Source organism: Canis lupus, chromosome 16 (assembly GCF_011100685.1).
Source record: "Canis lupus familiaris isolate Mischka breed German Shepherd chromosome 16, alternate assembly UU_Cfam_GSD_1.0, whole genome shotgun sequence".
NCBI classification, from domain to species: Eukaryota; Metazoa; Chordata; class Mammalia; order Carnivora; family Canidae; genus Canis; species Canis lupus.
Window position 1 is genome coordinate 46,860,933 of NC_049237.1, and position 27,023 is coordinate 46,887,955.

At 40.1% G+C, this 27,023-nt stretch overlaps 1 protein-coding gene and 1 long non-coding RNA gene across 5 annotated transcripts in view; one reads left to right on the forward strand and one right to left on the reverse strand.

Annotated features, from left to right (window-relative positions):
• Positions 1–9,083, forward strand: part of CASP3 (caspase 3) — a 21,312-nt gene extending 12,229 nt beyond the window's left edge. For all 4 annotated transcript variants that reach the window (XM_038560422.1, XM_038560420.1, XM_038560423.1 and 1 more), the window contains 5 exons: positions 1,637–1,761; positions 4,716–4,844; positions 5,380–5,555; positions 5,936–6,056; positions 7,261–9,083. In XM_038560422.1, the coding sequence (XP_038416350.1) occupies positions 1,637–1,761; positions 4,716–4,844; positions 5,380–5,555; positions 5,936–6,056; positions 7,261–7,490 (781 nt within the window). In that variant the 3' untranslated portion in view covers positions 7,491–9,083. The remainder of the gene's footprint in view (positions 1–1,636; positions 1,762–4,715; positions 4,845–5,379; positions 5,556–5,935; positions 6,057–7,260) is intronic.
• On the reverse strand, positions 6,243–26,625 carry LOC119869517. The gene is made up of 3 exons (XR_005371637.1): positions 26,313–26,625; positions 25,560–25,596; positions 6,243–7,102 (listed from the first exon to the last, which is right to left on the reverse strand). It is a non-coding gene; the product is annotated as an uncharacterized LOC119869517 (long non-coding RNA).
• Positions 26,626–27,023: the final 398 nt, after the last annotated feature.

Here is a 27,023-nt window from a genome sequence, read left to right on the forward strand (position 1 = left end):
TATAGAATGAGGAACAGGTTACCAATAAAGATTTGGCTGTGTCTGTTTAGCTAAGGAGATTTACTAGAAACTAAACTTTTGAAAAACAATCTCATTTTAGAGGGTTTAGGTGTTTTTTTTTTTTTAAACCTTTTTAAGTGATGTGTGCATTTTCCTACCTTTTCATATCACAGAGTATAATCTAATAGCAAATTACATGGGAGCCCAAAACAGATTTAAGTCTGTTTTTATCTTATGATAAGTTACCCTCATGTCCCTTGACTTTTTGAGTCTCTGCTCTGCATCAGTGTGCACCTTCCCCATGTGGCTATCCTGTTGCTGGTAGAGAAGCCCTAAAGAGGCAATAGGAGGTGTTAGGGAATTACAGTTCTGGGATCCCTAATTTATATAATCTTCAGTAAGTCACTTGGCTTTCTGAGTGCTAATTTTCTTAACTGTAAAATGTGGGGATCTTCACCTTTAGCTAAATACAGTTGTTTCTGACCTTGACTGCTTTAATTTACCATTTTATCTCCTTCCAACAGTGTTTGTAGAATTGTATATAATGTGAAATACTTTCAGGTTAAATGCTTGAGGATGTAGACTTTAGATACTGATGTTTAGCTGTTTCTAGACCTGGTTTTCCTGTTCCTTGGGCTAGATCAGAGGTCAGGTTTGCTGTCTACTTTGGTCAAGTTTTATTGGAACATAGCCACACACATTTATTTACATGTTGTCCTGGGCTACTTTCACTAACAGAATGGAGTAGCTGCCTTCAACAGAGATTGTATGACCTACAAGCCTCGACTACCTAATGTTTGGCTGTTTTGTTTTTTTTTTTGTTTTGTTTTTAAGATTTTTATTTATTTATTTATTCATAAGAGACACAGAGAGAGAGAGAGAGAGGCAGAGACACAGGCAGAGGGAGAAGCAGGCTCCATGCAGGGAGCCTGACATGGGACTCGATCCTGGGCCTCCAGGATCATGCCCTGGGCCAAAGTTGGCGCTAAACCGCTGACCCACCCAGGCTGCCCTGTTTGGCTGTTTTGAAAAAAGTTTTTTTGACCTTGGTCTAGATAACAGAGGTTTTTAGATAAGCGACCTTCAGATGAGTATTTCCAATTATTTACAGCAGTGATTCTATGTATTAACTATTAATTTGTTCAGCTCATAGTGTTTAAGGGACAGTTTAGGAATTGTGATAAATACTGTGCTTTGGGTCATATTTCCATTTTGTCATTTTCCCATCATTTCAGGGTAATTGTTAAGATTTTGAAAGATAAATATCTCACAAAGTTACAAGAAATTTAAAAATTTAAAACTATGAAATATATTTGAAATTTTATAAAAATTTAGAGGAATACCCTAAAATGTGGAGATTAAAAGCGTGAACTCTGAAGTCTCACAGGTATGCTAGGCCTTAGCTCTGACACAGCATCTGCATAAGCATCAGCATGTTCCTGAGCCCCACTGCGGTCATTTCCCCATCTGTGAAATGGTTTATCATGAAATTTAAATCAGGAAAGGCCTGTAGCACACAGCCTGACATGCATTCAACAGATATGAACTGTTCTTATGTGTTGTAAAAGTTGTATTAATGTGAACAGTAGCATTGGTCATTTCTACCTTTGTAACCTGTTGTTTGATTTCCAAACAGAAAGATCTTACATGGAAGTAAATCAATGGACTCGGGAATGTCCTTCGACAACAGTTATAAAATGGATTATCCAGAAATGGGTTTATGTATAATAATTAATAATAAGAACTTTCATAAAAGTACTGGTATGTATCCTAACATGATTTTTAGTCCTCTTCAAGTATTGTACCTTTTGTATTTGGTATAATATAAAAAAATAGAACTGGTGTTTTTGGTTAGAAAACGGTAATGCAGAACAGCCATGATATAAAGATAGAGCAGGACTCCACACACCCTACATCACGAACTCTTGACCTGCCCATCATCAGAATTTCTCCCTCTTCCAAAAGCTAGCCTCCCATCTGTATGTTGGCTCTCCTGTCCCAACTTCTGTGTAACCCTTGCTTGTTTATCCTCCTGCTTCCTCTTTCATTCTAATAGAAGGATCACAACAAATAATGACTAGTATTTTTCTTTCAAGAACTGTGCAAGGTACCTCGTAGGTATTATCTCATTTAATTTTAACAACAACTCTGAAAAGGTTAAAGTTCTGGCAGAGAGTCACACAGATCATTTAGTAGCAGAGTTGGGACTTGGCCTTGGTGTGCCTGACCACCCTCCACCCCCACCTCCCAGTCCCCACTCGGAGCTCTGAAGTCACCTCCTGCACTACTTCACTTTGTTGTATCTTCATTTGCTCTATTGACGTCTTCCTTTCTCCCCACAAAAATGACAGAACCCCATCTTAAAGAGATCTTTCTTTTACCCTGCTCCCTCTCAAGCTTTGATCTGATTTTTGTCTCCTCTAAATTTTGAAAACTTGTACTTTAAGCTTGCCGTCATCACTTCTTTCCACATGTACTGAAACTGCTCTCTTATGTTCACCAGATCTCCTTCTCAGTCTATACTGGGTGTGACTCAAATCTAGAATACGATTCAGACTTTTTTTTTTTTTTTTTAGCGAATATAAACAATAAAATCCCTTACAGTCCCCAAAAGTTAATTAATATCTTGATGTATTACTTGATTTCTTTCTAGTTTCTTTCAAAGCTTAATGTCATTCCTAATATGCAAGCAGTACTATATCCTGCTTGTTCTATGTAATGTAATATAACCATTTTTCGTGTCTCTCTCTAATTTTGAGATCTTTTAGTGATTATGTAATATTCTATTTGCTTAATTTGCATAATTTACCATATGGTAAATTTGGGCTGTATCTCCATTTCTTATTTTTATATTGATGCTATGTTAATTGTTCGAATTGGCATATTAATCACTTTACACTTAACTTTTAATTAAAGAAGTTAGAAGCAGTAGGTCCAATTTAGGTGGCCATCTACCTGGCTGGTGGTGAAAATGGCCAGAAGAACCCAGATTGTACTGGAAATATAAGCAGAACTTGGTATTAGATTAGTTATGAGGAAACAGCAATTGGAAAAATGGATGTCTAAATCTGAATGGGAGCATTTGTATTGCTTTTGGCTCTAAGTTGAGATGCTACCTTCAACCATCAGATACTCTACATCACATTGCTAGTTACAATGCCCACTTCCTATAGACTTTTACATTGTTGAACCTATTGTTTAACAACCATAACAACAAATTACCTAAGCCAGGAGTCTGGCTTTAGCATTAGAGTGAGCTCGTCTTCTGTTTTGAAAGGTGAAGGTCAGGTCCTCACAGTGATCTCCTGGCAGTCTTGTATTTTCTGTTCTACTATTAAATGGCTCACAATCCAGGACTGGAATTCACTCACCTTGTCACATAGCTGCCTAGTATCCTCAGCCTCTCCAGAGTCAAAACTTTGATAGGCTTTTTAAAATTGTATTAAAATTACATATCATCATAATAAAAGATTCAGAAAAGACAGATTAGCAAAAGAAAAAAAACTTAAAACCACTCATAGTCACACTACTCAGAGATGCTCTATCAACAATATTTTGAAGGCATTGGCATTGAGTCTTTTATTCTATTCATACATTTAAATAATTGACTCAGTTCTAAGGTGTGTACTCCTTAACTGTTTAGCATTTTAAAATTTGAGTGCATTGTACAATCTGTACACTTAATGAGAAAGCTACTATAGAGGCTACTAAGTGCAAGACCCCAGAGTACAGGCCTAATGCTAGCTTTATTACTTTCAGCAAGTTCCTGAATTTCACTGTACTCCTTGTCCCATATCTGTACAAAGGTAACTGGTCACACTCACTGTCTCCTTGGTGTTTGGAAGGGTTGACGGAAATTACTCATAGCAGGATGTCTGGTAAACAGTATTGATGTGGCAGTGGTTTGTGGGTTTTTTTCCTGAGAAAAAAAATATTGTTAAAGTAGTAATGGATCTTTAAATTGTTGGGAACTTAAAAATAAAAAAAAATTCAGCTCCCATGAGTGTGTGAGATGTGTGTAGTGTTATATATATCATTTTTCTTAAGCAAAAGCATCCTCTTGTATTACAAGTTTTGTTTAATAAGTGACCTTTTCCCATGGCAGAATTTTGTCTACAGAAATTTTTATTTTTAAAATTTATTTATTTATTTGAGAGTGAGCAGGGGGAGGGGCAGAAGGAGAGGGAGAGAGAGGATCCGAAGCAGACTCTGAGCCAAGTGTAGAGCTCAATGTGGGGCTCGATCACACGACCCCAAGATCATGACTCAAGCCAAAACCAAGAGTCGGACGCTCAACTGACTGAGCTACCCAAGCACCCCTTGTCTACAGAAATTTTGATGGTAATACAGTATTCCATCATAATCTATTATGAATCATAATTTATTTAACCAGATTTCTCTCATTAAGCATTTCAACTGTGTTTTTCACTATCTAAGCAGCCATGAAAGATATCCTTTTTTTTGAAAGATATCCTTATGATTGTAACACTGATATAGCTTATATTATGAAATGTCATTTTTTTTTATATTATGAAATGGCTTATAATCTAAGAAACTAAAGAGACTTTGTGTTACCACGATCAGAATCATTAAATTTTCTTATCAGTTGAAAAGAATAATTTATTGTGGATTGTGTGACTCGCTGAATAGTTTATTTCAGAACAGTTACTCTCTTTTTTTTAGTGCAATTATAAGTAATCCTTTCTGTTTTCAAGGAATGGCACCTCGGTCTGGTACAGATGTAGATGCAGCAAACCTCAGGGAAACATTCACAAACTTGAAATATGAAGTCAGAAATAAAAATGATCTCACATGCGAAGAAATTTTGGAATTAATGAACAGTGGTAAGAAATAATTAAAAGAGTGACCTACCTTCATTGTCTAATTTTATATTACAGTGTAGCTGTAATTATAAAGAACTGTGGTACCATACTCTACATAATTCTACATTTTATATATGTAAAATAAAAGTTATTCGTGTCACCTCCCTAAAGTGATTTTTTTTTTAATTTTATTTATTTATTCATGAGAGACAGACAGAGAGAGAGAGAGAGGCACAGACACAGGGAGAAGCAGGCTCCATTCCATGCAGGTAGCCCAACGTGGGACACGATCCCAGGTCTCCAGGACCACACCCAGGACCGAAGGTGGCGCTGAGCCACCCGGGCTGCCCTTTTTTTTTTTTTTTTTTTTTTTTTTAATTTCCTAAAGTGATTTTGAGGTATATTGACCTGCCCCAACTTGGGTTGCAGTGATGTCTCAGTTCTGTCCTCAAGTTTCTTCACCTTACTCCTGTACAGTTTAATTGGAGATTGATTGGTAAATGAAGCTGTGTTGGTTTTTTTTGTTTATTTTCCTTACTTGTAAACATTTTTCCAGTCTCTAAAGAAGATCATAGCAAAAGGAGCAGTTTTGTTTGCGTGCTTCTAAGCCATGGGGATGAAGGAATAATTTTTGGAACAAATGGACCTGTTGACCTGAGAAAAGTAACAGGTTTCTTCCGAGGAGATTACTGTAGAAGTCTGACTGGAAAACCCAAACTTTTCATTATTCAGGTAATCTATGACTAAACAACTAGAATTAATTACTGAGAATTAATTGGGGATTAATTTGCTCATTTGTGGATTAACCAATGGATTTATTTTTTCCACTGAAGCTACTGAACTACTGTGACTTTTTTATTCATTTAAACTATCACTCATTAGATATAGAATAAATGTTCATGCTAGACTTGGATCAAAAAGACTCTTCATAGTTAACCTCCATTTTTACACAGCCTTGATATTTTTTAAGTAAGCTCCGTGCCCAGTGTGGAGCCCAGCATGGGGTTTGAACTCATGACCCTGAGATCAAGGCCTAAGCTGAGATCAAGAGTCAGACGCTTATCCCACTGAGCTACCCACATACCCCTAAACACTTATCTTTTAACCTCTAGGCCTGCCGAGGTACAGAACTAGACTGTGGTATTGAGACTGACAGTGGAATTGAGGATGACATGGCCTGTCAGAAAATACCAGTCGAAGCGGACTTCTTGTATGCTTACTCTACAGCCCCTGGTAAGACAGTTACAAATAATGAACATTACATGGAGATTTTAAACACAAAACCAGTGTTCCAAAGGCTATCACGATTTTGATATTCATGAACAGCTAACTGATCCGTATTTCGTTACCTTAGCTACAGAGAAGCATCAGGAAGTTGTCTTTAGCAACTGTCTGGCTGTAAAATGTGCATTTATAAGAAAGCTTACTTCCACTGTGTCATTCAGGAACTTAATGCCAGATAGGAGACTATATTGTTAATATAGAATAATGTATTGTAATTTTGTAACATGGTGTACAATATGTGCCTTCTTGTCATGTCTGGTATTTGGCAGAGCTTGTCCACTTCTTAGAATAGGAGATTAGTACATTTTCCAGGAATCCTTTGGAAGATAGGAAATAATAATAAAAATAAACCTGAATAGCATGTAGGAGGGCAAAGTGTCATGAGGGAAAAGAACCAGGTCATTCTATGTTTTTATGTCCTCAGATCAATAAATATTGATTGCTCTTGCAATTTATTTATTATATAGCTGACTCAGGGTTTCACAAAGTTTGCAAATAGAGGACAAATAAATGTGAGGTTAAACAATGTTACATTTTAAAATATGCTCAATAGGATTTCTTTTGAACCTCAAGACATTTTTCCAGGTAAAGTACTTCTAAATTAGAAGCAATAAATCTGATAGTTAATCTGAAAATTAGTACAATAAATACATTGCTTTCCCCTTTTTGGAGTTTTTGAATACTCTTTGATGTCTCTATCATATTTTTCAGATGCCTTGTAGACAAATTTAGGACACCCAAATGTCTGTGCATATGTAAGCGATATATTTCTTGAATAAACCATGATCTGACTACAACACCATGCTACTTAACAGTGGTGCTTCTTATCCGTTGGCCTCTGATCTTTTGCATGTTTCCCTTCCTCCCTGTGAGAAGGGAAACCGAAAAAGAGAGCTCACCATCCTTCAGCAGGGAAGGTAGTCCACAACTTTTTTCCTTGCCTAAAGCAGAGGTGTATGCACAGCACACTTTCCCCTCGTCCAGCATCGTCTCCCCTGAAATGAGAGGTGGTGGTTATTTTCTTTTTATGGCTAGTAATGCTGGTGGACGTTTGTTTGTTTTTACCTTAATGATTGTGTATTAAAATCAGATACTCTATTAAATCTATTAAAATCAGATACTCATGCTATGTTGGCTATATTTTGCCTTGTAGGTTACTATTCCTGGCGAAATTCAAAGGATGGATCCTGGTTCATCCAGTCACTTTGTGCGATGCTGAAACTATACGCTCACAAGCTTGAGTTTATGCACATTCTTACTCGGGTTAACCGAAAGGTCGCAACAGAATTTGAGTCCTTTTCTCTAGACTCTGCTTTTCATGGAAAGAAACAGATTCCATGTATTGTGTCTATGCTCACAAAAGAACTGTATCTTTATCACTGAAGATGGATGGGTTGGTTTGGTTTGGTTTGGTTCATATGCCAAGTGAGGAAATGGTTTAACTGATCCTATATTTTCCTCTCATTTAAATCTAATTGAATACTTGAAGTGCTACTTCAGAACATGCTCCTTTCATAGCAATAGAACTATGAGGCTACCTCACACTCAGAACCAGGTAGCTAAAATTGAATTTAATTAGGAATAAATAGAAATGGGTAATGGTATAATCATTGTGAGAGGAAATGTTTCTAAATTAACTGCCCTGATAATTAGCAAGTTTTAGTGATGGTGTTATGAATTTTTAAGTAATTATGGAAAAAAGTTAAGCATTGTAGTTATGAATTTCAGTGATCTTGATCTGTTCTTATTTGAAAGTATGCACCCTGGTTTTTGTCGAATTATAGACACGGCTCCATGGGCATGATCAAAATCTAAAAGACCTACCTTGATTTTTAGAATCAGGATAGGGATATAAGTCACTGTATTTTTAGATCATTTGTCTGAGTGCATGGTTTTGTGGTGTTTGGCTGAAGCATGTCTTTGTTGCAAAAAGTCATGTTTAATATTGAAAAAGAAACTAATTTGCCAGAAAGGAAGTGTGAACAAATCCCCATAGACTCTTACAATGCTAAATGCAACATTAAAGGAGGGAGGCAGAGTTAGAATCACAAGGTGCTGAAATGTAGCTCATCCACCAACATCCATCTCCTGTAGTTTGTGGCTGGGCCAATCTGTTGAGCTTCACATACCAGCAAAATACATGAAGAGCTATTGTATAAGAACCTCAAACTGCTGATCACCTGATAGCAGCGTGAATTGAAGAAATTCTGCAGGAACATACTGAAATACAACTTACATAATAAACACTGAAATGCCATGGAGAAGCAATAGATCAATCAACCAGGCACTCTAATTAGAAGATGGTTTGAGCGTGAGCAGAGACACTGTGGGCACAGCCTGTGTGATGAGGGCAGGGCCCTGGACCAGCTTTGGAAAAAGCACCTGCTAGCTTTCTTTTTTTTTTTTTTTTTTTGTATGGACTGGTGTGTGTGGAGGATGTCCCCCAGGTCAGGAACCTCTAAGAAAGCAAACCAAATCAGAAACTTCTGAGATGGACGGTCTCCGAAGACGCTGAGAGTCACAACAGCAACCACAGCACATTTTGTAGTACAATTTTTAAGCATGATAAGTTATTTTCTGTTGAAGTTTACAATCAAAGGTACAGGAAATGGTACTGTTATAATGATGTACTGTTCACTGAAATGAAAGGCCCATGGCACACAGGTCCTTGGAAATTGCTGGTGTCCCTGCTTCTTTGGCACACCAGGAAGCAGCAGCACGGCCCCAATGGGCAGGCCCTGAGTCCGTGCTCCATCCCAGTGCCTCTCTGGTTTTGCAGTCTGACATTTCATATAAGCTCTCTTTTTCTCAAAGGAAACTCACATTTATAAATGACCACTCTTTGTCTCACCTGTGGAACTTTTTCTAAGTAAACGAAGCATGTAATGGTATCTTAAGACGTGCTCCTGTGTGACAATTTTGTAAACTTTTGTTATGAATTTTTATTTCAAACTGCAAGTTTTAACTTACAAATTACTGGTGTGTTCAAGTTTTTGTTGTTCTGGTTTCTGATATTCTGCTACTAACTCGAGTTACAAAACATTTTTAACCAAGAGCTACAGCTTGATTTGGAAGGGCCAAAGAGGATGCAGCAGGATCCTGTGATCAAATACTTTGAGATTGTGGCAAGTTACTGAATAGGATAGAGCTCTCTTCTTCCTAGGCCCTGTGCTGAGCCCCCATTCAGATGACCGTAATGCTGGCAAGGATACCAGATCTGCATAGATCACGGTCCCTGCATAGGACCATGTTTTTGTTTGTTCCCTTGCTTTGCGGAATGGTAACAGAGTATAAAGGATATTGCTGAGATAAAACATTATCCACCACATAAATTTTAAATAGGGCTAATAGAGGGGGATAAAGAACTCAGGGGAAATGTATGTCAAACCACTAATGTCACTGGCGGCCACCTCTGGGGAGTATTCCCTTATTTCATGTACTTAGAGAAGTAATATAACAAAGTGCAAACGTGCAGTTTTAAATTCCTTCCAGTGTTTTTATAATGAACATAGAACACTTTTTAAGTCAGAAAGCTAAATTAAATGATCTGAACTGGGAATAGGAGATTCTTGTTTCCAAGGAATAGAGGATGGCAGGAATAACTTTAAGACTCTTTGAAGCTACAGTTCTATAATGGGCTGAGAAAACCAGCCCATTCTAATCTCCTTACTATATAGAGAAGTCTTAGATATAAAAAAGAAAAACAGCAATTCAGTAGAAAAATGACCAAAGGACATGAACATAGTTTACAGAAAAAGAAAGGCCAAATGTCCGTAACACTCAGGTAAAGAGCTTAATCTCCATCATCATAAGAGAAAAGCAAACTGAACTAAGGTATCCTCTGTCCTTCTGTCAGATTGACAGAAGTCCTGATGTTTGATCACATTCTTTCAGCAACACAATGAGGAAATATATCCTCCCACTGGTTGGAGTGCAAAATGGTATAATTCCCTGTGAAGGAGAATCCGGCAATACTTAGCAAATTACTCTTTGAAGTAGCATTCTGATTTCTTGAAAGTCAAACTACCCATACATCTGTACATGTACAAAATGATATGCATAATTACTCATCACAATGTTGCTTTTAATGGTTAAAAGAAAAGTAACAACTTAACTATAAAGAAAACCAGTTAAATACACTGCAATACATCCACATAATGGAACCTGATTTGCTGTAGAAGAATGAGAAGGAGCCTCCACAACTGATGGGTAAAGATCTTCAGCATATATGATTAAGTAGAAAAGGATGAAACAACACTACAGGTAATAGGCTGTATTTTGTGTAAAAAGGGAGGAAGGAGATAATATGTATTTGCATAAGGAAATACCAGAAGGATTTTTTTTTTTTTAAAGGTGAAACCAATGTAAATGGTGGATGGGGAAAGGAATGGAAGTGAGATTTCACACTTGTTCACTTTTATATCAATTTGACTTTGGAAGCATGTCGGTGTATTACCTGTTGTCATCTGAGAAAAGAAGCAATACTGAAATAACACAAACACATTTATTTGGGGTCTGAGAATTGCAATTTGGGAGCACAGATTCGGGTAACAACTCAAATTTTGGCCCACTAATGAACAGAAGTCAGGATTTATTAAAGGCAAAAGCGAATGCTTGGAAAACATTTGCACGTTGTTTGCAAAGAATTTTGATTGGTGTTGGCAGCAGCAAACTAATCTTGGCTAACCATAATTGCTTGCTAAGACTATCACTGAGCAAAAGTTCATCATGATACCAAATTGCAGGCATTGTGCAGAGTCCTTGGAATATTTGGTCCAGATCAAGAGTTCATGGTACCCCCCCCCCCCCCCGTGAGGAGTGTGCATAAAGCCCACCTTAATGGCCTCCCAGCTCCATTTATGGCATCAATGACTCCTTTTTATTGCACCTTTCACTCCTGCCTTCAAAGATGAAATTAAATCAAGGGCAGGTGGAAGCGTACAAATGTTCATGTTGTCAGTGGTGAGAACAGGATCAGTACAGAGGGGAGGGGTGGAGAGGGTACCACACATTTCCAAAAGCCATGTTACGGGACTTTGTTTAGTTTGTGTACTTGACTTTCTTCCTTGCCTCAACCTCGGTAGGTATTAGTTGAGGAGTCGTAACATACTTAATATTGGAGCTTGAGCCATAGATAATTCTCAGTACCAGGTTTTTTCATTGAAGGAACAAACTAGAGTATGAGTTTCTTGATTGATTTTCTGCTTGTTCCATCCTTATCCTTTACAATATGATTACAGTTAATTATCACAGTAAGCAGGCCAACAAATATCCACAAAAAAATTTTCATTCCCAGAATCTCTACCTTCTACTGCACTGATTTGAAAAGACCTAACAGATACCATATGATTTCACTCGTATGTGGAATTTAAGAAAAAACAAATGAACAAAGGGGGGAGAAGACAAACCAAAAAACCAACTCTGAACTACAGAAAACAAACTGGTAGTTACCAGCGGGGAGGTGGGTAGGGGAAATGAGTGAAGGGGATGAGTACACTTATGATTAGCACCGAGTAACATATAACACTCTATGTTAATTATCTTGGAATTAAGATTTTTAAAAAAAAGACCCAAAGAACTGAGATGTTTAGGAACCTTCAGAAAAGGCAAGCATCTCCCTTTCAAGAAAATGTGTTTGCTAAATTTATACTTGGTATAAAAGCTATTAAGGCGCTTGTCTGAGCTGAAAGAGTCCATTGTCTGATCTGCTCCTTATGCTTTTTGTTTTATGTGGAATCTGGGCAGCCTGGGTGGCTCAGCAGTTTAGCATCACCTTCAGCCCAGGGCGTGATCCTGGAGACCCGGGATCGAGTCCCACACTGGGCTCCCTTCATGGAGCCTGCTTCTCCCTCTGCCTGTCTCTCTGCCTGTCTCTCTCTCTCTCTTTCTCTCTCTCTCTCATAAATAAATAAAATCTTTTAAAAAAAAAAAGAACTCATCACAGTACCTGTGGGCAGCATAGGCAGTGATCATTCTCACAAGCTAAAAATAACTGGCCAGAGCAGAAGCAACCTGGTAAAGGTGGATGGACAGCAGAAGAAGCCATGGTGGGAGAGGGGAGAGGTGACCTGGGTTTGGAGGCTTAGAAGATGGTGAAGCCAGGGAGGAAATAAAATGTAATACTCTGTAACATATCCATATCTCATTCTAACAACCATCTAAAGAAGTAAGTTTATAATATTTCCAGATCCTATTGTTCTTTTTTTTTTTAATTTATTTATTCATAGAGACAGAGAGAGGCAGAGACACAGGCAGAGGGAGAAGCAGGTATCATACAGAGAGCCTGACGTGGGACTCGATCTAGGGTCTCCAGATCACGCCCTGGGCTGCAGGCAGCGCTAAACCGCTGCGCCACCGGGACTGCCCAGATCCTATTGTTCTTTATAGCATTTATTTCTAGACCTTCAAGTTTTCCAAGACCTTTTCCCTTATTATTTATTTATTATTTTTTATTTATGTATTTATTTATTTATAAAGTTTTATTTGACAGAGAGAGAGAGAGAAAGCACAAGCAAGCAGGTGGAGTGGCAGGCAGAGGGGGAGGGAGAAGCGGATTTCCTACTGAGCAGGGAGCTTGATGCAGGGCTCAATCCCAGGACCCCAAGATCATGACCTGAGCCAAAGGCAGATGCTCAACCAACTGAGCCACCCAGGTGCCCTGTTTTTATCATATTTAATTTTAAAAACCTGATTCTGCTCAAAACCGTAGTATGTGTGTATCTGTATGTGTGTGTGTATATTTGTTGTTGTTTATTTCCAATTTTTAATCAGAACATGATATAGTCAAGAATACCATGTAGAAGGGCTCCTGGGTGGCTCAGTGGGTTAAGTGTCTGCCTTTGGCTCAGGTCATGATCTCAGGGTCCTGGGATCAAGCCCCATGTCAGGGTCCCTGCTCAGTGGGGAGTCTGCCTCTCCCTCTGCCCCTCACCCTCCTCCTTCCCCTGCTTGTGTTCTCTCTCACTCTCTCTCTCAAATAAATAAAATCTTTAAAAAAATGAATACCATGTAGAAATAGTAGCTCCCTGTTTCCAGCCAACACTGCTCTGTCTCTATTCTGAACATTTGCCTCCAGAACCAATGCTGCCAATGCAAATTCAGATGGAAAGGATTGAAAAATAAACTTTGCAAGCGGTGCCTGTTGAGAGTTTCTACAATTTAAAAATCTGTAAGAATGAGTTGGACTGCTGCTGGGGTGAGGAGTAGAGGTAGTCTGTGGACTGAAATCTCCTTCTGCACCTGCACATTCTCACCCTGCCTTCCCCATCGCCTGCTCTCCTTTCCACCCTTCACAGCTCTCTGTCCCCTGCTATGGACTTGAGACTTTGGAGTGAGGAAAAAAAAAAGTCTGATTTGCCTGACGTGTGCATATCAGCTGTGGTTTGATTCAACACTCCCTTGACCCAACCCAGACTGATAAAAATTTAATGACTTAAATATAACAAATTTGTTTTTAATGGACAAACTCCATTCTTCTATTTTACTTTCGTTTGGTACTTTCTCCCTACTGATCAACTTGTTAGCCTTCTGAAAATATTTTTTCAAAATCTTTAATGTGAGAAATTGAATATGAACTTTCTAGATATATCTCTCTGATGTTCAAACCAGTCAAATATTATTTATATTTCATTTGAATTTTTAATACTAGTATATAAGCATACAAGATCAGAATCTGATTTACTCCTGTTCTCCCTCTATACCATCATACATCCTTTCATTTACCCTCAAGAATAGAGCAGAATGGAAAGATTAAGATGGTTGAACCAAAACTGGTTTGGTTTATCCAATGAGAACATAAAAAGAAAGGCTAGACTCAGAGCCACAATAAATCATATTCATCAATCATATTCATGCTCTTTACAAATTTAAAACTCAAATCACTGATGGAAGCTTATTGTAAAAGTTTATCTGTGAACCATAAGGCCATCTACTTTATGTTGAAGTCCTGATGTAAATGTCCAGTCACTGCATTGATGGAACTACCTTAGTTGGAGAGAGACATAATTTCAAATTGCAGCAATACATTCCAGGAAATGGGGGATCCCTGAGTGGCTCAATGGTTTAGTGCCTGCCTTCAGCCCAAAGCGTGATCCTGGAATCCCAGGATCGAGTCCCACATCAGGCTCCCTGCATGGAATCTGCTTCTCCCTCTGCCTGTGTCTCTGACTTTCTCTCTCTCTCTCTCTCTCTCTCTCTCTCTCTGTCTCATGAATAAATAAATAAAATCTTAAAAAAAATTCCAGGAAATGTTGAGTTGACATGTGCTCTGTCTCTGGTGATATTATGGTTGTTTGGCCACCCACTTTTTCAGCATGTGAAACTTATAGCTAAGCTATGACTAAGAAATATTTTTCGCAGAACATAGTCACAGTTCATTTCAGTTCAGAATTCCCCGTCCCCACTCTGCCTCCCACATCTACCCCTCTTCTTTTGGGTTTCATGTAGTCAGGTTCTGTCGAGGTAATAACAAGCTGCATCTTCCCCAGTCTAAACTGCACACTTTGTCCTTCTCTAAACTGGGGGCAATAATATCTTCCTTCCAGGAGGAGTGGCATGAGAATTTATTAAAAGATAATGACAGAGCGGCTCCTGAGTGGCTCAGATGGTTAGAATCTACCATCTGAGACCTACTAAAATATGCACGTTTGACCTGATTTCTACTCAGGTCATGATCTCAGGGTTATGAGATGGAGCTCCATATCAAGCTCCGTGCTGGACATGGAGCCTGCTTGTGATTCTCTCTCTCTCTCTTCCCCTCCCATCTCCCCCCTCACCCACCCTGCTCCCATGCATGTGTATACATGCTCTCTCTCTCTAAAAAACAACAACAACAAAAAAAAGATAATGACAGAGAAGTTGTCTGACAAAGTACAACAGAACCATGAATGGTAGGCTATTTAGACATCCATCAGTTTGCTGTCATTGGAAATGTCCGTATAACTAGGAAAAGTACTTTATTTACTTATCAACACCTATAGCTCTCAACTTTATGCCCCCACTATTCTAAGTGGTTTTAAGTATTAACCCCTGTGCTGCTTTTATTCACCTTACGAGACAGCCCAATTCACAAAGGAGGAAACTGAAATAACTTGACCAAAGGCCCAATGAAGTTAGGATCAGGGCCAGGATTTGAACCCAGGAGTCTAGCTTTAAGGTCTATCTGTTTAACCACCATGCTGAGCTACTTTCAGAGAGGTCGTGCATGACAACAGCTGCCCCACAAGCAGGTTCAGTCCTGAATATGCAGACCGTCCCTGGAGAACTTAAAGTTTTTATTCAAAAAGTTTTTATTGAGTATTTATAATTTCCTTGCCAGGCACTGTGTTAGGGACCAGGATAAGAAAGATAAAAGACACATTTCGTGCCCCTGTGGAGTTTGTCAGGTTGGTGAAATAAACAGTGAGCACCTGATAAGAGGCTATTTCCCTTCCTTTCAAGTCAATAAGACAAGCTGAGTCAAAGAAAATTCTGGAATGTGTGAAGTCTAGTCCCTGCCTTCTCCCAGGTAGCCTTTGACTAGCCTCCTAATCTCTATCTGTCAAAAAAGAAAGCAAAAGGAACTTGGATGAGTCAATGGTTTAAAAACTCGAGTTGCTTCTCTCTGATCCTAGGGCAGGTCAACTGCTTGCTCTTGGTATAGCCTCCTTCCCCTAGACCACAGAGAGACAAGCCTATGCTAAGTCAGAATAGGTCAGCTTTTTAGGGACCACTCTTGACACCCATGTGGGACACATGGCACACTTGTTCTGGAGGGAATGCTCATTTCTCACTGTATTTCACATGGTGAGTGAAACCGGCCATTTGTCCTCATTGCTAACAAACCAGGGCCTCAGAAGGACCGTCTTCATGTTGTGCTTTTAAAGGAAAATAGTAATAAAGGTCAAAGTAATACAGGAAACATTTATTATATATCTACTCTCAGGAAGTATATGGAAAAATAGCAAATGAATAAATGAGGGTTTAGAATGCAGATGGATGTTCAAAAAGACCTACTAAAATATGCACGTTTGACATCTTGTGTGGCATCATGAACCTCCTTCCAATGACATCCAATTAGGTCTTGGGTTGTGGATGAGAAAGTCAAGCTGAGGAGTGAGGAGTGTGACTCCAGATCACAACCCTACATGTGATCCCTCAGGCCTGATGTTAGCCAACTACAGAGGTTTTACCTGCCCGACCTCGTGGGGGAAAATTGACCTCCCCATAGCACACTTCATGCAAAGCCAGTGCACAGCGTCTGTACGCATCGCACTGAGTCTTTGGAGGGATCCTCAGGCCCTCCTTGCTGGCGATGCTTTTACATATATCTGCATTCCCAGCCCTAGCACCTCCATTTGGAGGCCTCCTTATTGGGGAGCCCATCGTTGAGACATTTTTTCAGGCACCTTCTAGGTGCAGAAACCACCTTCTAGGCTTGCAGGGAAGGGGACCTTGAAAACACTCTCCTTCACTCTGACTTAGTATTTTCACTCTACTCTTCCCCCACATCTCTTCCACCTCCTCCACAGACTGGCAGGAGCCTTTTGTCTGCAGCTTCCTGTTTGTGCTGTCCCCATTCTAGCAGGGGATGAGTCCCTTTCCCAATTGGCCTCTTCTCCAGTAGGGGATGAGGCCATTTCCCAGTTGGCTTCTTGCTTCTCCAACCCAGTAAGCATGTAAAGGCTCCACTGTTACTTTCCCTTTGGCTTGTCTTCACTGATCACCTTGATACCTGTCTCCAGCTCAGCTCTTGCCAGGCAGGATATTTTCCAGTTATAATCAAAAGATTCAGTATTTGGACTGAGGTGACTCTAATGCCTTGGGCAGCCTATGGAAGCCCACCCAACCTTAGCCTGCAATGCCTCAGGACAAAGAAATCCAAGCCTAAGGAGGATCAAACACAAACAGCCAACTTTTCCAAGTAAGGCAACTGCTCAAGCTAGAGCCAATCAAGTCATTTCCTTGCCTTGCTTCTGTGTCTTTTAGAAAATCTTTCCCCGCCCTAGGGGGCTCCTAACCACTTCTGGTTTGCTGCTGCCTCATTCAAATCCGTTTCTATTCAAATAAACTCTTAAAAAAAATGTAATAAGCCTCAGTTTATCTTTCAACAGATGTATCCTAGCAAAAGTAACCAAATAACCTTTAAGGAAAAGCTGAGTCAACTGCTGCTTTCTCCATATTATCCTGGTGTCACTGCCACCCTGATAAATTCTTCGGTCACATTAGCTTCAGCTGAACCACATGGTTGCTCATCAACCAGGATGCTCTGTATGATCTTCAACCGAGGAAATTTGCTAGTGAACAAATAGTATTGATAATCTTTTTCAAAGCACGTGTAAGGAGAGTGGGTCAAATTTTAAGCCCCTGAAAGTCAACTGCGCCTCAGACCGCAGAGGAAGTTATTTAGCTATTTCCTGAGTGCTGTTGGGACAAGCAGGGTATCAGGCTGCTTTTCCTACAGCTACTCTGATGGGGGGTGGGGTACTGTGGGAGTTTCTCTCTCAGGGTTCATGCAGGAAATGGGTAGTAGTCTTAAAAATGACTTTCTCCTACGGCTCAAACTAGCAGTTGATTAGATAGAAAGGCAAATATCCGAGGTGAGAGAGAAAGCTCTACTTTCTAATTCTTAGATAACTTTGACCTAGAATTGTATATATTAAAAAAGCCAAGCTGCAGGGGCACCTGGGTGGCTCAGCCAGTTGAGCCTCTGACTCTTGGTTTTGGCTCAGGTCATGGTCTCAAGGTTTTGGGATCGAGCCCTGCCTGGGGCTCTGCACTTAGGCAGAGTCTACCTCAGATTTTCTCTCCCTCATCTTCCCTCTCTCTTTCTCTCTCTCAAATAAATAAAATCTTAAAAAAAAAAAAAAAGAAGCTGCAATAAACATGTGAGTTTGCCTTAAACCATCTTTAACCCCAAGTATAGGAATACTGAGAAAGTATAGGGTGGCAGGGCCCTTGACAAAAGAAGAGATCACTCCTAGAGGTGAGCAGAGCAGGGAGGGATGCTATGATGATGATGATGTGTGTATGTGTGTGTGTGTGTGTCAATATATGTACACACTTGCTTAGAGATTCAGTTCATTGGGACAGCCTCCATTTTGTGGGTATACAAATTAACTTTAGTACTCTTAATAAATCAAGTTACTTCAACCTCGATTCTACTTGGTAGTGGAAAGCTCATCAGTTTAGGGAAAACTGGATCTGTTCAAAGTTAACTCAGCCAACTTAGGGCTCTCTCCTTGCCTGGGAGTTTGTGAAACATCATGTCACTGAGGTAGGAAGAGGTTGAAGGGTTGGAGGTATCCAGTCCTCCACTGCTGCAGGTGCCCAGTGGGTCCTACTTGGTGGTCCTCATCACTTCCGCTCTCTGGCATCCAACCAGATATCTGCATTCCCACTGAACTTCTGCTTTTATGGTTTACTCAGCTATTACTCTATGTCCTCGAATCCCTGAGGCCCCTGTAAGGGAAGAAAGATAATTTTCCCTCTAACCTTCTGAGTTCTTGGCTGAGACTTCTGTAATAAAAGTCAGATTTACAAGAGAAAGAAAGCCAGAAGTTTACTAACACATATATCTCATGTCTAAATGGAAGATACCCAGGGAAAAGTGGGTAATAACTCCCTGAGATGGCTTAAATACCATCTTCAGCTAACAACAAAAGAAAGTGAGATAGGCTGGTTATGGGGGAGGTTATCAGGAAAAACAAAGGTAAACAAGAGTTGGACTGTTATAGAGATTAAAGTCTGTGCCTCCTCCACCGATAAGTCTCTTATGATTAAGAGTCATCCTTCTTTTCTTGTATGCAGAGGGAGACCTCTGTACATATGGAGGTTTCCTTAATAAATGCAAATGTCTCCTGCAAAAGAGTAACTTCCATTCCATTTTCAGAGCCTCTCCTGTGTCTGCAGTTACTCAAAATAACCCTATGCCAAAGAGGCCTATTTTGGGATGGCATGTTTTGCACCCATCAAAGTCAACCGCACCTCAGATCGCAGAAGAAGCTTAGTTAGGTGTTTCCTGAGTGCTGTTGGGACAAGCATGGTGTCGGTGAGACTGCTTTTCCAATAGCTACTCTGATGGGGTGGGTGGTGGTTACTGTGGGAGCTTCTCTCTCAGGGTTCCAAGCAGGAAATGGGCAGGAACCCACACCAGTGAATCACTTTGGCATCCTCCTCCCTAGAGCTCCTCCCTTTTCCTTGGAGGACTTTGACCTAGTGGCAGGGGGCAAAGGAGGGAAGAAGTAGATCAGCCATCTCATTCTGTGTCAGCTTCAGCTGTTGGATGTCAGAACTTGAGAATATAATGTCCTCTTTCTTCTGCTGTGACAATTCTCCTTGAGGCTACAAAGATCCCACATCTAACAGCCAAATGGACATTGTGGGAATAGGGAGCATAAAAGAATAAGAGCAAGTGGGGATGTAGATGATGGGAATGCATCAGTTAATGTTTCCTAACATCATTTTGCCACATGTGCTTATATTAGTAGTTAGCTCTGTTATGCAGTTTCTCCACGCCAGACACGTTACAAACATCACCTCCTGTAATTCTCATACGAATCTTATGAGGTGGGTGTCATTACCCTAATTTGTAACTAAGGAAATGAAAGCTCAGAGGTTGAACAGCTTGCCTAAGGTCACACAGCATGTGATGGTGGCGCCTGAACATGAACTAGGTATTTTTTTGACTCTCAATTCTTTGCTCTTTCTACTACTTACTTCTCCAAAAGACACATCAAGAACACAAGGCAAGGCATGCACTAGAATCTAGCAGAGAGCATCCATCTGTAAAACAGATTGTGAAAACACCTTATCCCTGCTTCTTAGAGCTTTGGCCTTTTCAGATCCTGAAGCAGCATATGTAAGGAGAGTCGGTCAGGCTGACAGAAGCTTAGAAAGGACTGGGCCCTTCCTTGGGAATGGCTGCAGGAAAGAGCAGAACAGATGATCTCAGATCCTTAAAAAGCAGTCTGAACAAATGGCAGAGACTCATTTTCCAGAACCTGCCCTCAAGATGGCCAAGAACTATACTTTATGGCATCATTTAAAGAAGCCAAACTGAAGAAGGGTGAACAAGTCCCAGGATGGAGGTGGAATGCTAAAGAGTTGGGGAGCCAGCTTGGGCTGAGAATTGGCAGATGCTTATTCATAGTTTTCTTTTTTTTACTTTTCTCCCTGATTTTCCCTCTAGCTCTATTCTTCTCTCACCTGTTACCATAAGATCCAGAAAGCAGCTGGTATCACTGGGGGATCTAAGCCAGGAGCATCTGTCCGTGACAGGTGTGTGTGAGTAGCAGCAAACATATATGAGTGAGAGGACCCATGAGGAAAGTTTGGGCTAGAAGGAGTTGCTTCAGGCAAGGAGTAAAACTGCATGAGCATGCCACAGTTGGGCACTTGCGAGGTGAGTGAAAATGTGGGCCTCAGGAGCTCAAAAACATAGTTTTTGATGAGATGAGATAAGGAATGGGAAGCAACCCTGTAAAATGGAAAGCTCACTGACTTTGGAGTCATCAAGATCTGGTTAGGAATCCTGATACCTGTGCTCATCAACTAAAGGACTTTGGGCATTCTTATTCGTAAAACGATTCTTTAAAAAATAAATAAAATAAAATAAAATAAAATAAAATAAAATAAAATAAAAGGATTCTAACAAATAATATCATCCTTGCACAGTGGTTGTGAAGCACACAGCTGAGGACTGCATAGACAATCAGTTCTGTCCTATGTCAGGGCTCATGTACTTCCATCGAAAGGATCCTCCATGGTTTCCATACCAGGTTGGACTCTCTGCCCTGTTATGTCCAGGGCCCTTTGCTAGTGCTGTGAAATCTAGGGGCACAAAGCTGGGGGAGATTAGTGCTCTCTGGTCCCTGCTCTGTATCTATTTTCTGCTGCTGCAGATCCCCTTACTACAAGCTTAGCATCTTTCAACAGCACGCATTTATTCTTTCATGGTTCCTACGGTCTGGAGTCCAGGCACAGTTTAGCTAGTTCTCTGTTCGGGGTCCTACCAGGCTGAAGTCAACATACCAGCTGGGCCGTGTCCTTGTCTGAGTGTCTGACTAGCAAAGAAACCATTTCCAAGCTCGTCAAAGTGATCAGTGGAACTCAGTTCCTTGTACGGAAACTCTGTTTTCCTGCTAGCCATTGACCAGAAACCACAAGCGACCCTGGGGTCCTTGCCACGTGGCTCCTTCCACAGGCAGTTTTGAACATGCTCTTTCCTTCTTCAAGGCCAGCAGGAGGATCTCTCTCACTTCAAACATCTCTTCCCTTCGGAGAAGGCCCAGATCCACTTTCGAGATGTGCACCTGCTCAGGTCACTCTCATCCAGAATAATCTCTTTTGATTAATCCAAAGTCAACTGTTTAGAGGCCTCAGCTACATCTGCAGAATCCCTTCATTTTGCCAGGTAACCCGTCCCAATCATAGGATGAAATCCCATTATATCCCAGATCTCATGCACACTCAAGCAGAGAGCATCATAGGGGGCATGGACACCAGGGGGCAGAAACTGGGAGAACATAGGAGAATCTTCCAGCAATGCCTGATTAGTTGTACCCCGCTCCAAGGGAGGACTCAAGGCTCAGCCTTAACACAGGCTGAGTAACACCTGGTGGGCACTCCAGGGAATCCGCGGCCGATTCACTTAAATTCACAAGGTGATTTTTCTCCTTGCTGACAGTCTACAGAATCAGGGCGGACAGTTCAGATACCAGCCCCTAGAAGAATATTGTCCTTCGGGGAAACGTTTTGCCCTGGGGGAAGCATCTCTTACTTTCCATTCTGTCTGTCCTGCAGACATCTTAAGGTTATAACGGGCATCCCGAGGAATACAGTCCTGTGGCCTGAAATCTAATTTTAGAAATACTCGTAAACTAAATATGGGGAAACTAAGGCCCAAATAAGACCAACCTCATCTGGCTCCCTGCTCTGGGCCTCTTGCAGTGATGTCCTGATCAAAACGTCTATAGATTGGTTTGTGCTGCCTGTCAAAGGAGAGAAGTATCCACCAAGTAGGATCCTTGCAGGTTGTCTAATGAGTAGGTGACAATTAGAGAATTGAAAAAAATACTAGCCCGTGTTGAGTGGGTTGAGGGATTGTCCAAATAAAATTTAATTTCCTGCATGGTTATTACTGTAAAGAAAAGGAGATTGGTAAAAGTTATTTCTGAATTAGTTGAAATTGAACTAATGGAATTAATTGGGGGAATATTTCTTTCGCATAAAGTCTTTTTTTCTCATTTTCAATGAAAAAAACAATTCTGTATTATCAGGTTCCATGAGGCAAACCGCATTTTGAAAGTAGGTGACAAGGGATCCCTGGGTGGCGCAGTGGTTTAGCGCCTGCCTTTGGCCCAGGGCGCGATCCTGAAGACCCGGGATCGAATCCCACGTCAGGCTCCCGGTGCATGGAGCCTGCTTCTCCCTCTGCCTGTGTCTCTGCCTCTCTCTCTCTCTCTCTGTGACTATCATAAAATAAATAAAAATTAAAAAAAAAAAAAAAAAAAAAAAAAAAAAAGAAAGTAGGTGACTTACAAATCTTCCAAGGTCTATTAGGATTAAAACAGCTACAAAATTATCGTGTTCATTACTTCCTACTAGATTACCAATAGCTGACTGATCTACTGGTCTCCACCACCCTAGACCCTCCAAATGATTTTTTTTTTTTTTTTTTTACATCTCTTTCAGGCTAGGCTTCTTAATGACACCAGGCAGTGTTAGTTTTCCCTTCAAGAAGGAACTCCTATGCTGACAAATAGTGGGGTTAGCTTGAGAAAGAATCAAAATCCAGAATTAAAAAGTCAAATGGGGAGAGTGGTTCAAGTGTGTGTATGTGAGGGAAGACCCCAGAGTCTGACCTGACTCAACCCTTCTGTGCAAGGGAATTTAAATAAAGAGCTGAAATGGTGGGAGCATGGGTTAATTTTAGTAAGAAATGCCACAGGCTGAGCCTAGCCTAAGGAAGTGAAGTAATCAAAATTCTCACGTACTGCTGTTGTTAATGCAAAATTGGACAGCCACTTGTGAAATCAGTTTGACAGTTTCTTGTAAAGTTAAATTACTGTATGTTTACTGTGTGAGCCACTTATTCCACTCCCAGATGTTTACTCAAGACGGATGGAAACTTTTGTCTACCAAAAGACTTGCACATGAATGCTCACAGCACCTTCATTTATAATGACCTACAATGGAAAGTACAAATGTCCATCAAGAGGTGAATGGATAACAAGTTGAGGAGGAGTGTACGATGTACCATGGAATAGTCATTATCAATAAAAAGAAACAAATACCAATATACACAACATGGATAAATCTTAAAAGAATCTTGATGAGTAAAAGAAGCTAGACAAGAGTACCTATTTATGATTCCATTTTAAAAATCAATATATATACATATACATTTTTTTAGAGAGGGAAAAGAGGGGAAGGGCAGAGAGAGAATCCTAAGTAGGCCCCACACAGAACACAGAGCGTGCTGTGGGGCTCGATCTTATAACCCTGAGATCATTACCTGAGTAGAAATCAAAAGTCAGATATTTAACTGCCTGAGCCACCCAGGTGCCCCTATGATTCCATCTATTTTTTAAAATATTTTATTTATTCATGAGACGGGAGAGAGAGAGAGAGAGAGAGAGGCAGAGACACAGGCAAAGGGAGAAGCAGGCTCCATGCAGGGAGCCCGACATGGGACTCAATCCCGGGTCTCCAGGATCATGCCCTGGGCTGAAGGTGATGCTAAACTGCTGAGCCACCCGGGCTGCCCAGATTCCATTTAAATAAAGGATTATAGCAGGCAGAACTTAAACTGTATTGAGAGAAATCATCTCAATACTTGCTCTAGGCAGGGATTACGGTTCTATCTATTAGGGCAATTTGGGGAGTAATGAGAATACATCTTAATGGTGGTGATGGCTACACAGGTGTATATATATTTGTTAAAATTCACTAAACTGTAGTCTTAAAATGAGTGCATCCAATTGTATGTAAAACATTCATTATTGTATGAATATTAAACCACATAAAGTTGATTTTTAAACAATGACCCAGGCCCAGGGTTTCCACTGAAGAAAGCTCTGATCTAGATTAGGTCACTCTGCATGTCTCGAGAGACATCTGAAATTCATGCTATGTTTCTTAATTCCAGTGGAATTCCCATGTCATTGATACAAAAACACTACAGGGACCAAGATGGAGTAGAAACATTTCTCCCTACTCCTCCTAATAGATGTAGCCAAAAAGCCTGGACATTATCAAGCAAATGTAAGACTTTCAAAGTGGACAGGAAAAGGAAGTCTGGGGAACAAGCTCAGAACTCAGGGAATGATGTGACAGTGAATTCCCTGGATTTTGTTTTTGTCTCATATATCCTAGATCAAACAGTGAAAAAATTAGCTACCCATAAACACCAAGAGGTGCACACCAAAAAAAAAAAAAAAAGAAAAAAGCCTCCAAAGAAGCTTGCTCATTCTAGCCAAAGGACCAGGAAAGCAGATGCCTAGCAAGACAGAAAATGTTTAGATAATTACCACTTTACCAAACCAAACCCTATAGAAACCCTATAGAAACAGCCAAGGCCCCACCTCTACCTGGCCAACAGAGGCACCCCCAAGCAGCAGAACCTGATGCTCTTCCTTAAGTGGGTACTTAAACAATAACAACAACCACTTAGAAAACACAAAACCCAAAAAACTGTTAACATTTGCAATGGCGCTGGCTATGCTTGGGGTAATTATGGCAAGTGGTGGTTATGATACCATTTAGGTGCCTCACTTCTGGAGGAGCTAAGATATCCAAATGGTCCTTATATCACTGTCTTACGTGACTATTATATTGCCGGATCTCTAATCCAAAATGCTATTCCTCAATCTCTGGCTAGACCATTGGTTTATAAAACATAACTAGTCTTCTCTGACAACCCTAAATTCAAGGGAGGAGATACTTAGCACACTGTCAGAGTGACTTTGTAACCAAACCATCTTTGGCACTTCCTAGATGGCCACTTGGTATTGTCAAAGTATTCCTTTCTACTCCCCACTAATTCAACTCATGGCCTGGCACACATGAACAAAGAAGGAATTCTAGGAATAATTAGATGTGAGTTACATGCTCCATAATTTTGCCAGTTTAGCTCAATAGTACTATAAGAACTGCCCCATTTTTTAGGCCCACAGTATGAGGAAAACTCTAAAGACAAAGAAGGCAACTCATCCTTTTCCTTGACAGATATTTATAATTATTCAGATAATCTATTCAAATAAAATGCTATCCTTATAAATGTATGCTTTAGTGTTTGTATATTTCCAGGATGGACAGAAGCAACTCATATACAAATATCTGTCAGCAAATGTTATAAAAGACCTTATTCCAATGCCTGAAATGCCTTGTCCATTAAGAGCAAGTGGGCATTTTACAGGATGTTGTAAACAGTTCATAAAGTTTTATAACACCAACAGCGTCTCCACTACTCACATCATCCAGATCCAGATCCAACAGGAACAATAAAAATCTGAAAATTGCATATTGAAAAGAAAGTTGCCATAATATATGTTAAAAATGGCCCTGGCCATACGAACATGAAATCTACAACTTATAAAAGACTAGCATTCTCCTCATGTGAAGTATTAATTTGTAGGACTTTGGGTCTTCTCAGCACTTCTGACAGAATATTAACATTATTAGTTAAATGGCGCTATGTTAGATTATAACAATACATATGAGATGCAATGTTTCATTCACAAGTAGGAGAGGTTCTACCAATTGACCCAGTTGATCATGAAATAACAATATTTTCACATTTGGGTACATCATTTTTCACATTGCTTAAACCTCACTGGAAGGGGTTTTATCGAGCGCCACTAGCTAATATGGCTGTCAAGTACTAAGTTCTTATGTCTTAAACCCCTACCTCCCACAACAAGCAAATGTCAGTCCCCCTCATTTTATAAATTTATGCTACAAATGTCTCTTTTTCTCCCTAGACACAAGGATGAGCAAACTACTCTCTACCATGTACCAAATCAATAGTGGCACCATGATGTGTCCCAAGGATGACCTGAGGCTACAAGGACAAATGACCGACCCACTACTTTAACCCATGCCTGTCCAGAAACAAATTCCAAGCTGTGTTCCTTTGTTGTTTGACAATCTTCCTGAACACTAAGTCCATCCCAATACGATCGGAAAGACTGAAGAAAATCTCCAAGGAGGCATTTTTCTACCTACCTGTTGTCAACAAGAAGATAGGTCTAGTGCCCATTGCAAGTATCAGCAGCACACGACGGTGATCACACACCATGATGTTTGCTATTTTGCAGCATTGGTCCATCTGAACTTTCTGGTTAGGTCAATGAGTCATGACTAGGAGGTAAGGGGGATTTACTCTCAAAGACCAAGACTAACTCTCTCTGTTACCATGCCTTGACCTAGTTTACTGTCACTGTGGTTTTGTGTTCAGGAGCTAAAAGGTACACTAACATTTTGTTTCTTTGTCATATTAATACACAAGCTACTTAAATGCTTCTAAATGGTGGGTCTGCTCTTGTGTGCCACAAGGCACTAAGGGAAAATCCCTAAAGGAAGGGTGTCTTTCACACGAGATATGAAGTGTGACAGTTACACAGCAAAAGTTTAAAAAACAAAAACAAAACAAGCTCCCTAAATGTTATGGGTTGCACAACTAGGCAAACTTCACAAAGTTTGTACTTTCTTTTCCAATTCAGTGGGAAAATACAAAGATAGCTAGCAACTAACAGATTAATGTGATTGGCCATTGATGAATCTGTGTTGTTAGAAGCCAGCATTTTATTCTATCCTAGACTACATTAAAAATCAGCCCAAACACTGGTAGAGTATAATGCCACCTTGTTTCTAGGTGACAGTTAAAATTAGAAAGGAAATAATACTTTACATGAAACATTAATACTTACAACATAG